The sequence below is a fragment of the Salmo salar genome, chromosome ssa07, assembly GCF_905237065.1.
Source record: "Salmo salar chromosome ssa07, Ssal_v3.1, whole genome shotgun sequence".
Classification (NCBI taxonomy): domain Eukaryota; kingdom Metazoa; phylum Chordata; class Actinopteri; order Salmoniformes; family Salmonidae; genus Salmo; species Salmo salar.
Genome location: NC_059448.1, coordinates 36,655,535 through 36,670,120, shown reverse-complemented (window position 1 = coordinate 36,670,120; position 14,586 = coordinate 36,655,535). Strand labels below are relative to the sequence as shown.

Genomic DNA, 14,586 nt, shown 5'->3' with positions numbered 1-14,586 from the left:
TTACTTCAACCTAGTAAAGTAAGTGGAACTGACAAGTTGGATTTAATAACTTGTTGAGTGAACTTGATACTTTTAGTCAAATCAATGTGCTCCAACTGATGTTTTTAGTTGTCCTAACAAAGCTATTCAAGTTGTTTTGACAAATTACCAAGTGGAGAGGACAAGTATTTGATAGTCAAAACAACTAAAAGTTATGTTTTTCTAACTTACTAACGTTTGTAACTTGGCTGCCTTCAAATGTCAAGTTGTGTCAACTTCCTATACAGTTGAAACAACTACTTAGAAAATGACACATTTCAGTGCTGACTAAATCTTTAGAATTATTTAATAGAGATTTCAGAAAGGAACATTACGCTCCCATCTGTCTCTTGCTCAGATGTGAGCTTTTTCGGCAGTTTCAAAACTGGCAGTGCACTCTTTAGTGTCAACCAACAGACCACTTTACCTACAACAACATTCTCAATAACGGTTACATAAATGTTTTACTTGTTACTTTTTAGGTGTGATTGTTTAAAACATCAGTTGAAGTCATCTGAACCTGACATTTTAAGTCGACACTACTGTTATGCTGCTTCAGTTGATTTGACTTATTGGTTGAGAATTTCTGAGTTGAGTGAACACCTAGTTCTTAGCTGATTCAGTATGATTCAATATGATTTCATAAGTTAAGACAATTTGATATATTATAGTTGACTTTACATTTTTTGTCAACACAATTGTTATGTTGCTTCAGTTGATTTGCCTTCATGGTTGTTCATTTCTAAATTGAGTAAACAAATTGTTTTTTGCTAACAATACGTTTTTACAGTTGAAGACAACTCAACAAAATGTATTTTGACTTGGCTAGATAAAACAAGTCCTTTTGACTGTATCTTTTAATTTTTTTAAATTTTATTTTTACATACGGGTCAACTTCATTAATCCACAAAATGTTGATTTTAAAATAATGTATGAAAGTGACGTATCCTTTTCCAGTAAGTAGCCTTGTAGTTTTTAACTTTTGTAGGCTTTTTGAATGGTATTCAATGGGCAAAAACATCATAAAGGGCATCTGGTATTCATCTACAAACATGAATATACAGTAGCAAGAAAAAGTATGTGAACCCTTTGGAATTATGTGGATTTCTTCATAAATTGGTCACAAAATTTAATCTGATCTTCATCTAAGTCACAACAATAGACAAACACAGTCTGCTTATACTAACACACAAACAATACGTTTTTATGTCTTTATTGAACACACTGTGTAAACGTTCACAGTGTAGGGTGGAAAAAGTATGTGAACCCTTGGATTTAATAATGGTGTTGACTCTCCTTTAATAAACTCAACCAAACATTTTCTGTAGTTGCGGATCAGGCCTACACAATGGTCAGGATGAATTTTGGAGTCTGGTGTAAACCGCTCTTGAGGTCATGCCAAAGCATTTTAAATCAGGTTGAGGTCAGGACTCTGACTGGGCCACTCCAGAAGGTCTATTTTCTTCTGTTGAAGCCATTCTGTTGTTGATTTACTTCTGTGTTTTGGGTCGTTGTCCTGTTGCATCATTTTAACTTCTGATGAGCTTCAACTGGCGGACAGATAGCCTTACATTCTCCTGCAAAATGTCTTGATAAACTTGGGAATTCATTTTTCAATTGATAATAGCAAGCTGTCCAGGCCACGAGGCAGCAAAGTAGCCCCAAACCATGATGCTCCCTCCACCATACTTTACAGTTGGGATATGAGGTTTTGATGTTAGTGTGCTGTGCCTTTTTTCTCCACACATAGTGTTGTGTGTTCCTTCCAAACAACTCAACTTTAGTTTAATCTGTCCACAGAATATTTTGTCAGAAGCGCTGTGGAACATCGAGGTGCTCTTTTGCGAACTTCAGATGTGCAGCAATGTCTTTTTTGGACAGCAGTAGCTTCTTCCGTGGTGTCCCATGAACACCATTCTTGTTTAGTGTTTTACGTATCATAGACTCGTCAACAGAGATGTTAGCATGTTCCAGAGATTTCCGTAAGTCTTTATCTGACACTCTAGGATTCTTCTTAACCTCATTGAGCATTCTGCACTGTGCTCTTGCAGGCGTCTTTGCAGGATGGCCACTCCTAGGGAGAGTAGCAACAATGCTGAACTTTCTCCATTTATAGACAACTTGTCTTACCGTGGACTGATGAACATCAAGGCTTGTAGAGATACTTTTGTAACCTTTTCCAGCTTTATGCAAGTCAACAATTCTTAATTTTAGGTCTTCTGAGATCTCTTTTGTTTGAGGCATGGTTCACATCAGGCAATGCTTCTTGTGAATTGCAAACTCACATTTTGTGAGTATTTTTTATAGGGCAGAGCAGCTCTACCCAACATCTCCAATCTCATCTCATTGATTGGAGTCCAGGTTAGCTGACTCCTGACTCCAATTAGCTTTTGGAGAAGTCATTAGCCTAGTGGTTCACGTACTTTTTCCAACCTACACTGAATGTTTAAATGATGTAATCAATATAGACAAGAAAAATACAATAATTAGTGTGTTATTAGTTTAAGCACACTGTCAATTGTTGTGGCTAAGATGAAGATCAGATGAAATTGTATGACTAATTTATGCAGAAATCCAAGTAATTCCAAAATGTTCTCATAATTTTTCTTGCCACTGTACAGTACCAGTCAAAGGTTTGGACACACCTACTCATTCAAGAGTTTTTCTTTATTTTTACTATTTTCTACATTGTAGAATAATAGTGAAGACATCAAAACGATGAAATAACACACATGGAATCATGTAGTAACCAAAACAGTGTTAAACAAATCAAAATAAATATATTCTTCAAAGTAGCCACCCTTTGCCTTGATGACAGCTTTGCACACTCTTGGCATTCCACTAGCTGCGGGAACTTACTTCCATTCAGCCACAAGAGCATTAGTGAGGTCGGCACTGATTTTGGGCGATTAGGCCTGGCTCGCAGTCGGCGTTCCAATTCATCCCAAAGGTGTTCGTTGGGGTTGAGGTCAGGGCTCTGTGCAGGCCAGTAAAGTTGTTCCACACCGTTTTTGACAAATCATTTCTGTATGAACTTCACTTTATGCACTAGGGCATTGTTATGCTGAAACAGGAAAGGGCCTTCCCCAAACTGTTGCCACAATGTTGGAAGCACAGAATCTTCTATAATGTCATTGTATGCTTTAGTGTTAAGATTTACCTTCACTGGAACTAAGGGGCCTAGCCCGAACCATAAAAAACAGCCCCAGACCATTATTCCACCTCCACCAAACATTACAGTTGGCATTAAACATTCGGACAGGTCGCATTCTCCTGGCATCCGCCAAACCCAGATTAGTCCATCGGACTGCCAGAGAAAGCGTTTCCAGTGCTCTAGAGTCCAATGGCGGCGACCTTTACACCACTCCAGCCGACACTTGGCATTGCGCATGGTGATCTTAGGCTTGTGTGCGGCTGCTCGGCCATGGAAACCGATTTCATGAAAATTCTGCATTTTGACATGTCCCTCTGTGCACCCTCTGTGACTTCTAGGAGGATTTTAACCCATTTAACGCCAATATTATTTATTTTGTGTGATTAGTGAATCATTTACGTCTGTCCCTCATTTTAAGGTCAACCCTGTTATGTGAACTGAACTCATGTTTTAATATGCTGAAACTAGTCCTTCCATTTTTTTTTTTAAAGAAACATTGAACATCTAATAGTCAAATCATAGTGTAAAAGTAGGTGAGATGGTTCTACCTTCTCCATTACAGGCCACTCCAGTAACTCAGGATCATGATTCCCACCACAATTGCAACACCGTCGTCCTTCTACACACCATTCTTCAGTATACTCTGTTCGTCTACACACGCTTGAAACACACACGCTTGTAACATACGCCCTTACGGCGAATGTTACATAACCAAGCTTCACATACATAGGTATTTGCACTTTATCAACAAAAAAAAACAGTACCGACAAACCTTCCTCTTTTTCGCCATTCACCCAGCGGTTCAGACGCCGGGAACCAACCACACCATGAATTCTCTTCAGGTATTCAACCTGACCATCCGTCGTCACCCCTGAGATGACTCCTTTGACGGGTGCTCTACTCCGAAGTTCAAAACACAAAACTTCTGTTGTCCGGACTCTTTTGAGGCCCGCTGTAATCTTCCTCTGCTCATCAGAAATACAATTAATAAAAATAAGACCAGTCCTGTTCACTCTGACAGACTCCACTCAACAAACGCACATCCTTGCTCAACAAACTCACTTGCCCAACAAGAAGCGATTCATTATCATTTACACACGTATTCTCCACTCCAACTTAAGACAATTTCCTTTTTGATACTACTGTAGTCCATTCAGAACATTCGTCTTCACCAAATTTACTTGACGCGCTGCTTAATTCAAACTCAGCATCCACTTCCGCCATTCATCCTCCTCTGACAGAACCTCTCATCAACTCACCACTTCCCGTAAGAAAATGTGGATATGTCATAGGGCTACCTCCTTAGTGGGTGACTCGATTTACCATATTCTCTGAATGGAGGGCCCTTCTTTATGGAATTATGTGTAGTCTACTCATGATGACCAGACAGAATTTCAAGGAAATGGGCTCAACAGGGAAATAATTTATTGGGAGATGTTTGTGTAACAAACTAATAAATAATGTCAACCACAAAAAAAGCTATGAGTGTATCAAGTTTAGACCATGTGTACACCACCATCTTGTCTATTTCAAGTCTTCTCTCATTGATTGAGAAAAGTGTCTGTCAAAATGACATGCAGCACTTTGGGATGGACCCACCTCTCAATTAATGAGAGGACTTGAAATAGACAAGATGGCAGTGAAATTATTGGGTTACTTCATGGTGCAAAAAAACATATTTATTTTAATAAAGGAGCATTTTCTAAAATCAAAACGGAGCCCCTGTAACTGGACACAGACATTTATGAGACTCCTGTTTGTACGAATCAAGGACGAAGGCAGTACTGCCAAGCTAAGGTTGGTTGAAAATTCTCTGTGCTACACCAAACAGTACCTCACCTGTAACTCACAGAATAATTGATACCCCATTTTTTGGGGTTAAATCATAATATCTGGTGTTACAATCTTCAGCTAAGACCATTGCAGCTTGTGAGCTTACTAGGGTTTGGTCTACTTATATTGGAATCACCTGTTGTCAATCACCAGAGGCTTTTAGATTTGCACATGACATATCTCTCTCTCTCTCCCTCCCTCTCTGTAGGTGCTTGGAATACGCTTTGCCTACAATTTCCCTTTTAATATTAAAGTCCATTAAACACACCTAGTCTGTGTAATAGGCCTATTATATACCTACACAGTCCAATAATAAAACATATAATAGATACATGCATATAACGTTTTGTAACAACCAAAGATTGAGTCATGGGAAGTCAAATGTCATTAATGTATTTATATGTACCCGTTGTTATCGCAGAAGAGCAGCCCTTAATTTCCTCTTTTGTGTGTGCCAATGTGTTCCCATGCCAGCATGCCAAGGTGAACGTGGTCCAACGGTCATGGCTAGAAGGATACTGCTTAACGTTAAAAGTAGATTTGTTTGCATTTTAGCTAATCCTAACCTTAACCAATTATCCTAACCAGCTACGTTAATTATCTTAATCTGCCGGTGTAAATTCTCAATTTAGTACAAAAAGTCAAATCGGACAAAAACGATATACCATCTAGCCAAAACCTGTTCCAACGGTCTGTTAGTTAACATATTTCACAATCTCAATTGCAAAGTCTTCACGTCCTCTCTCCTCATCCTTGCCTTCTCAAAACCCATTGGAGGAAAAAGCCAGAGGTGCCGCTCCTCTGACCTTTTCCTCCAATGGGTTTTGAGGAGGCGAGGAGAGAGGACGCGAGGAGGAGACAATTGATATTCTTTTCGTGTCAAACTCAGCCAGTGGTGAAGCCCTACTTTGCATCCTCCTCTTTGGCTAAAAACCCTTTTAAACCCCGAACTCCATAAGTGAAGTCATCACGTCCTCTCACTACCTGACTCTCGACGGACGCTGCTTCAATTGCCTGCCTCTTTGGACCAAAAAGGGATATAACCGATCTTTAAAATATATGCAAAAGGTATGTATGTAGCTACCGCCGGTGTTTGCTTTGACTTTGAGTGAATTGTTATCATAGTTTTCTATTCTGTTCCGTCATGTGACGCACGACTGACTCATCACTTCGGTGTATGCTCAAAAATGCACGTAGGCCTACACACAATTTTTGGATACGTTCTGTAGTTGCAACCTGGTTGCAATAGGCTAAATAATGTTCTTGATATTCCTACATGGTTTGGTATTTGACATTTGGAATAGACGATGTAGGCTACGCGAAGCCTAAGGCCACTTCGCTAAAACACAGCATGCCATAACTCCCTATAATAGTCGATCGGTTGTCGTTAAAGGGGTGGATGGCGCTAATTGTACAGGAAACTGACATTTTCCTCGTTGAGCTTCCTGAGCGACTCTGTCTTGAACATGACAAAGTTCATGTATTACGGAATGTCATTTGAAGACGTGGTTAATGATTGACTGGCGACATGAATATTAGTTTGAACTGTGCAGATTGTTAATGGAATGAGGTTTGTCATAACCTCCACCTCGTTTGTCTAACGTTATAGATGTTCTGCCATCTTGCAGCCGACCAGTGTAAAACACAAAAAAAGCATCCGGCCATCAATGACGATAGGACTATTGCGTCAATGTGATTACAAAAGGGTATTAAACATTGGCCTACAAGGATATAGCTACGTTTTTTTTAGGGAATTATAATTGACCTATTGTGATATCAGTTATTGCATGTCTGACATCTTGAAGCTTCAATATTTTTAATTTGATCAAGCCTATTAGTATTAATAGGCCTCTTTAGGGCGAGTCCACGACAGCAAGGCCCAAACATATATTGTTGGTATCTGACTGTTCAGGCAATTCTCACAGAAACTTAATTGGGAGGTAGTATGTTTGATATTCTTTTTACATTTGTATCAGCAACCACTTGAGAAGATCATGATGAGGCCATTTTAGGCCCTTTTTTTCTTCTTCATATACATGCCTCTTGAAACCCTATGATACAGACATCTTGGTGTCATTATACATTTACATTTGAGTAATTTAGCAGACACTTATCCAGAGCGACTAAGTAAGTAATGACTGCATACTTTTTTCTGTAGCTACAAGACCCCAGTGGGACTCAAACCCAGGCGTTGCATCATGCTCTACCAACTGAGCCAACACGGAACCCATTATGGTCCTTAGTGTGCTCTAAAATATGGATGTCTAGATTCTGAAATGCATTTTGTCACATTGTCTCAAGTGCCCTTCTTGGTTTTGTTCATATGATGACATATTGTTTAAAACAGAGTGGGTGCTCTGCAACTTTTAAGTTGTGATAAATGTTATGAGCACCACCAACACAGGGAATGGGCAAATTGATTTAAAGGGAACTCCCTCTGCTTGTGATTTGCTGAATGTGCACTCCTAAAAGAGGTCTGGGATTGTTTAAAGGAGAAGTTTACTCTATTTGAACCAAATCCTTATTTTTGATGTAAATGGCATTTTATAGACTTTTTGTTGTTGTTGCTATTGAGAAAGTATCTTAGATATGTGCATAACGGAATCACAAGGTAATATTTCTTACATTTACAGAAGGTAAACCATTTCTCAAATTAAACATGCATTGTGTTTCGCTGTATTTCTGTAACATTGTAATATTTTTTTCATGGTAGATGTTTTTATGACCCCTTTTCTATCTGTTTATCCAGAAATCAAAGCCTTTACTTATGCCAAATTTTGAAGATGGAAAGTGGTTGAAAAATGTATTTATGCCTTCATTTCCCCAAATATAGACTTAGCTGTCATTTGACACCCACTTTTGATATGCTCCTATGAACTTCATATGTTGGTGCTCATGGGTCCATTTTGATGGCAATGCGTACTGTTCCCCCCCAAAAATTTACAAAAATAAGCAAAATCATCAAGGGTACTTTTGAGATTCATTAATATTTTTCATGTTTAATGTGAACATCTTTATTTCAGAATCTAGAAATACTCCATATTTTAGAGCTTTATATAAGGATTATAATGAAACCAAGATGTTGTCTGTATTATGTGTGATTCACGGATCATGGGATCTTACAAGAGGCATGTATGGGCCTAAAATGGAAACTTTCATTATGATTTTCAAAAAAAGGACTTGTGATAAAATTAAAGCATGTTAAACGACCTTCCTCCCAATGAATTTTCTATGTGATAATTGCCAGAACAAACAGATCTACATTTTTATTCGGGTCTTCCTGGTGTGAAATCACCCTATAGGCCTCTATGATAAGCTACTAGAACATCACGTATTTGAAATGCTATGTTATAGCTACACAACACAATGTCTCTTGGAATTGCCCCTTCACAGTCCACTGTGAATAGGCAGCCTCTGACACCAGCCATAGTGCCGTTATCCACCCATTTTGTCAAGAATTTTGTTAACTAATTTCTGTAGTATTGTTCTGTGATTGACTGACAAGGTGAACACATTGCGCCTAATGGACAAGCCTCTGATTCCCTCTCTCGCCGTGTCTAGACTTGACCGTTCATGCAGCTTTAGTATTCTGATCATAGTTCTGATCATGGAATTCTGACCGTGTCTTGCGTCGACGCCTGCATTTAAATGTCTACTGTGACCAGAGTGTGTCCGGATTCCCTTTTCGCACGCTATGTTCAAGTGACAGTATGCATTCTACAAACGGTGGAATAGGCAAAATATTATAACACAACAACTGATGGCAGTAGACCAGATCTGAACACAATCATACCACAAGTGACTTTTGTGTATCTAGACCCATCTTTTCAATGTGATCTTTGTATTTTGATAGCAGAAGTTGCATGCAAGTGACAAGTGTAGACATGACCTATCGACCTTGTTCAGATATGGTTAATGGGTGATTCCTCACAAAATACTTTTATTTTTTTATTATTTATTTTTTTGTCCGAAATATAATTCATAGAAGGGTCTTTTGGAGGAAGGATGTTGACACATATTTAACATTTGTATCTTAAGGCATAATTGAGAAATAATTTAATTGAAGTTGGAATATTTACAGGCATATCAAGGTTCCAGAGTGGGATCTCGGATACTTTTAGTTATGATCCAATTTGTAAGCATTACCAACACAGAGGGAATGTGAAAATGGATTCAAAATGGTTGTCTACACCTGTTGTTTAAGACGCATGTGGCAAACAATTCAAATATTAATTTGCCAACTGTAGTAACTGCCTCTCACATGGACATGCAATAGGCTAGATATTTGCGATTATGTGAACAGAGCAACTCCCAACTGCGTATTCTCTGGTCCAGGAGGACCTCAGGGGGGACCTTCTGGTTGGACAAGGGGGGGAAATCTGGGGCTGTGGAAGTAGGATGGCCCTCTGCTGCCTTTGATCCGTGGTAGGCCTTGCATTGGCCTGCTCTGCTTTATCCTAGCCTGGCATGATCACTACTTGATGGTATCTGGCGGCAAGGAACCTTGCCAGACAAAGCAAGTATCCTGTTTGATCAAGATTGCCTGGTTATCAAACTAACAATGTCCGGTCATTGTGATTGCCTTATGAAATTACCCTGGCTTAGTTGTTGCTTTATATTGTTCCGTATGTCTAGCCAGGATATTCTAGTAAAAATGATGAAGGGACATAATTATTGTCCTTGGGTTTTGATAGTAAACTAACTACTCGTGTGTTTACTTGGTAGGGACTGCTCAGTAAGGAAGGTTGTAATGGTAGGATGTCCAGGCTTTTGATTCCAAAGAGCCTCTCCTATAAATGTTTGAAGCTGTATTGTACTGTTGGTCTCCTGCTGGAGTTTAAACTGTGTGTGGGTGTAGGCCTACATGTTGCGGGTTAGTGAGTTTTGCAGTTGGTTGCGTGCCAAAGCAGCAGGACTTAAGTTGACCAACAATGGTTTGAAGCAATGCCAGTTTACTAGTCTTAAATTGGGCTACAGTATATCAAGCAATATACACTAACTGCACTGGAGTAGCTATGGAAAACAATAGCAGGACATTTTAGAAACGTGACCTTTAACCCACTATACACTATGCAAAATGGTTACGAAATGCGTGTCTAAACAAGACCTTTGGCCCTTGGACTCAAACACTAGGGACAGACAGCCTACACTAAATAGTATCTTAACCTATTTCAATTACTTTCAAGGACATTTCGAAGCAAGTATTTGGATATATTTTCTTTGAAAATAGGCTACAAGTAGTTGAATATTCAGAATGCATTTTCAAATATTTAAATACTTCATGCATTTGAACCCAGGTCTGTTAGGTCCTAGGTGTATTTGAAGTAATGTATTAGGAAGTTAGTAGTTCAGGCTATTTATCAAAGTTTATTTGAAAATATTTCAAAAGTAGCTGATTTTGACCACATTTAAAAAAAAACAAAAAAAAATTAAATATGCATTTATTTGAACCCAAGTTTGACTAGGATATTGGTTTTGACTCAGTCTGGAGTAAATCCATTAAATACAGCAGTGTTTGTTTCATTGGCTTAAGAAATGCATTCCTTGGGCTAGATTCCCAGACACAGATTAAGCCTATGCCTGGACTAAAGAGCGTGCTCAATGTTGAGGCAAAAGCACGATTACCTCACACAAAATTCACACACTGTGATCTTGGACCAGGTTTCCCTTTGAATATTTATTTTCTCTCAGTAGACTAACCTTGATAACTAGACTAAAGGTTTAACTATCTCCTTCCTTCGCTCCCTCCTCCAGCGTCGTGGATCATGTCGTCTGTGATGCAGAAGTTGATCACCCCCATGGCCAGCGGCCCTGCTGAGCCCCCCAGGAACAAGGTGACCGTGGTGGGGGTGGGCATGGTGGGCATGGCCTGTGCCGTCAGCATCCTCCTCAGGGTAAGTATGACTATATCACTGTCTTACTATTACTTTACAACTGCATTACTACTCTTACTATTGTGTTATTAGTACTTTACAAGTACATTAGTCCTAATTTACTTTACCTCTGAATTACTACTACTATTGTGATACCAACAAATAGTTACTACTCAGTTATTATGTAGGCTGGTTGTAATTGTGGATTTTACCATATCATTTCTAAGTAAATACCAGGTGTTCATGACCAAACTATCCTTCTGGCCCTTCTTTCCACCCCTACCTTCTCCCTCCTCCTCCTTCCTGTAGGACTTGGCTGATGAGCTGGCTCTGGTTGACGTGATGGAGGATAAGCTGAAGGGAGAGATGATGGACCTGCAGCACGGCAGCCTCTTCCTAAAGACATCTAAGATAGTCGCTGACAAAGGTAAGAGAATCCCCCTTGTGTGTATGCCACTGGAGTGGTTCAGAGCAAAAAAGGCGGAATATGTATTTTGCCATTGCAAGTGTAATGCAGCTTGTTTTGAAACCAGTTTAAGGTTGATTGCGTCTCATTGATGGCCATTTAGACCCCCCCCCTGCTAAATGGGAAAAGTCTACGCAATTCAATTGCTCTTTCCCTATCTCTGTCCAGACTATGCCGTGACTGCAAACTCCCGCATCGTGGTTGTGACCGCTGGCGTGCGTCAGCAGGAGGGAGAGAGCAGGCTCAACCTGGTCCAGAGGAACGTCAACATCTTCAAACACATCATCCCCCAGATCGTCAAACACTCCCCCAACTGCACCCTTATCGTGGTGTCCAACCCAGGTACACACACTGACAATTTAAATCTTGGACACAAGGTAAATTGTTTCCATCATTATCCCCTAGATTGCATTGGCCAACCCAGTTCCAACATTCCACCCTTACCAACAGTATCACACCACTCCATAATTCAAGATAAGAGAGAGGGTACTGTGACAACAGTGGGTGGCAGGGATGGGCAGTCAATCATTAACGTTGTCAAGGGTGTGTGTGTTTGACCATATCCCTGTCTCTCCCTACCCATAGTGGATGTGCTGACCTATGTGACATGGAAGTTGAGCGGCCTGCCCAAACACCGTGTCATCGGCAGCGGCACCAACCTGGACTCCGCCCGCTTCCGTTTTCTGATGGCTGAGCGCCTGGGCATCCATGCCACCAGCTTCAACGGATGGGTGCTGGGAGAACACGGCGATACCAGCGGTGGGTAGGGGTGACGCTGATGGTGATTGGTCCTGGTAGAGCACAGACACACCATCGGTGGGGATGATGTCAGTGGAGTGCATACTTTAGTGGGAATCTGAGCACATGTGTGAACTTCTTTTCACACGCAGTAAGCCACACCCAGTTGGCAGCTTTAACAGCTTTTAAAACAAAAGTACTTGTTTTGGCATTGTTACATCACTCTGCACATCCAGTTATCTGTCAGAAATAATGAGTGAATTGAGTCTGCTTGTGTTTAATTTTTTGGGGGGGGGAAATCTGAATATCTTCTGTGTAAAATAATAAATATCTCTGTGTGTGTTAGTCCCTGTGTGGAGCGGTGTCAGCGTAGCTGGAGTCAACCTGCAGAAGCTGAACCCAGAGTTTGGCCTTGACGGAGACAAGGAGGACTGGAAGGCCACCCATAAGGAAGTGGTCGACAGGTAAATACCCTAAACCTATCCCCAGCTCCATCCAGAGTCTAAATGTGTACCTCTGCCTCCACCTAGAGCTCGTAGTACAGCTAGAGTTTACACCGTACTGCTCACCACCTTCTGATTCATTTATATCTACTGGAGCTGTCAAGGTATAAGGGCTCAAATAAGGACGAGATCAGGCTGGGATAATTTTTGGTATCATTAATATAACTAGTTCTACTGACATTGTGTGCTAGAATAAGTATCAAAGCCTGCCCTCACATTTTTATTTTGCATTAACCTTTTATTTGAGTTAACGTTCATACAGGTTCACCTCATTTCAGAGAGTTTTACCTGTTCAAGATTGCAACAGTTGGACGTAGATGCTGACTGACAGGGATTGTTTTGTGTGCTCCTCCAGTGCCTATGAGGTGATCAAGCTGAAGGGGTATACCAACTGGGCCATCGGCCTGAGTGTGGCTGATCTCACTGAGAGCATCATCAAGAACATGAGCAGGATCCACCCCGTCTCCACCATGGTCAAGGTGACGGGATAACACACACACATGCGTGCAGACACACACAGTTACACACACACATTATGTGCATGTAAACACACACACACACACACACACACACAAAGAGCGAGAGAGTGAATCTAACACATTTCTACGTGATAATGACTGACAGCTGTTTTGTTTCCCCAGGACATGTATGGAATTGGCGAGGAGGTGTTCCTGTCCCTGCCATGTGTGCTGAACAGCAATGGAGTGGGCAGCGTGATCAACATGACCCTGACCGACGCTGAGGTGGGCCAGCTGAAGAAAAGTGCAGACACACTCTGGGGCATCCAGAAGGACCTCAAGGACGTCTAGAGACACACATCTACCCTTCCTCCCTCCGTTCCCGATGCAGTCAATCCTAGACCCAGTTTCACCCGTCCTCCGATCTACTGTATCCATCTCCCTTTCATCTTAATCTACTGGTATACATTCTTCCTTTACCCCCCCTATCCTTTTGTAGGATGAGGTTACTGTGTTTCTGTGCTAGGTACTGTGTGAACCAGTATGACTATGTACCCTCATTGGATTCGTGTTGAAGCTATTGTACTACGATCAAAAAGTGTTGGCTTTATCCTCCATTTGCACTTTCTTGAAGCACTGTTCTGTTCACTTCCTGTCAGGAGCGCAGAAACAAAGACCCTATAACTGGGTCTCCTCCTGTCGGGGAACAGTGGTGTTGGTTATTGTGCGAGATGTTCAGTCTGACATTGATTGCCAGAAAGAAACAAAGGGGGGGGAAGAGGGCAGAAGTGGAATCAATCGAAACGGCCTGCTTTAGTAATTTTTTTTTTATTTTTTACTTACTGTAACACCCATGTTTGTGTAATGAATGACGACAACCAATGAGTAATTTAATAAACACTTTAACCTTATGAAGCATGTTATTGTGTCCAATGACATAAATGTTCCTCAATAAACTAGGCTACACAATGCCTCCCTGCTGTTAGATATTGCTGCTAAGTAATCTGACATTTAACAAAATGATGAGTGACATGTAGAAGGAAATCCAGGTCCCTTGTCAAACTTTTATTCACATAAACCGTCAAATTAATTTGGACAATATTTTCAGTAAAGGAACATTCTGTTAAGTAGCCAAAAGTACTGCATGTTAACATCGCTTTTCTTCCCCAACCAACAAATTAAGGCCCTGTCCACTTTTTAGTGGTTGCTGAAATGAGTGGCTGATTCAAGACAATTACACTACGTGGCCAAAAGTATGTGGATACCCCTTCAAATTAGTGGCTTTGGCTATTTCAGCCACACCTGTCAACAAAGCTGTCTGTCCTCGGTTGCAATACTCACTACCGAGTTCCAAACTGCCTCTGGAGGCAACGTCAGCACAAAGCTGTTCGTCGGGAGCTTCATGAAATGGGTTTCCATGGCTGAGCAGCCGCACACAAGCCTAAGATGCTCAATGCCGAGTGTCGGCTAGAGTGGTGTGAAACTCGTCGTCATTGGACTCTGGAGCAGTGGAAATGTGTTCTCTGGAGTGATGAATCACGCT

At 40.8% G+C, this 14,586-nt stretch overlaps 1 protein-coding gene across 1 annotated transcript; it reads left to right on the top strand.

The window, feature by feature from the left end:
* The first annotated feature begins 5,766 nt into the window (after positions 1-5,766).
* LOC106609123 (L-lactate dehydrogenase B chain) lies at positions 5,767-13,954 on the top strand. Its single transcript, XM_014207572.2, has 8 exons — positions 5,767-6,073; positions 10,760-10,899; positions 11,188-11,305; positions 11,513-11,686; positions 11,930-12,103; positions 12,429-12,546; positions 12,941-13,064; positions 13,227-13,954. Exons 2-8 carry the CDS (start codon positions 10,771-10,773, stop codon positions 13,392-13,394), a joined length of 1,005 nt encoding a protein of 334 aa, XP_014063047.1. The 5' UTR covers positions 5,767-6,073; positions 10,760-10,770; the 3' UTR covers positions 13,395-13,954.
* The last annotated feature ends 632 nt before the right edge of the window (positions 13,955-14,586 follow it).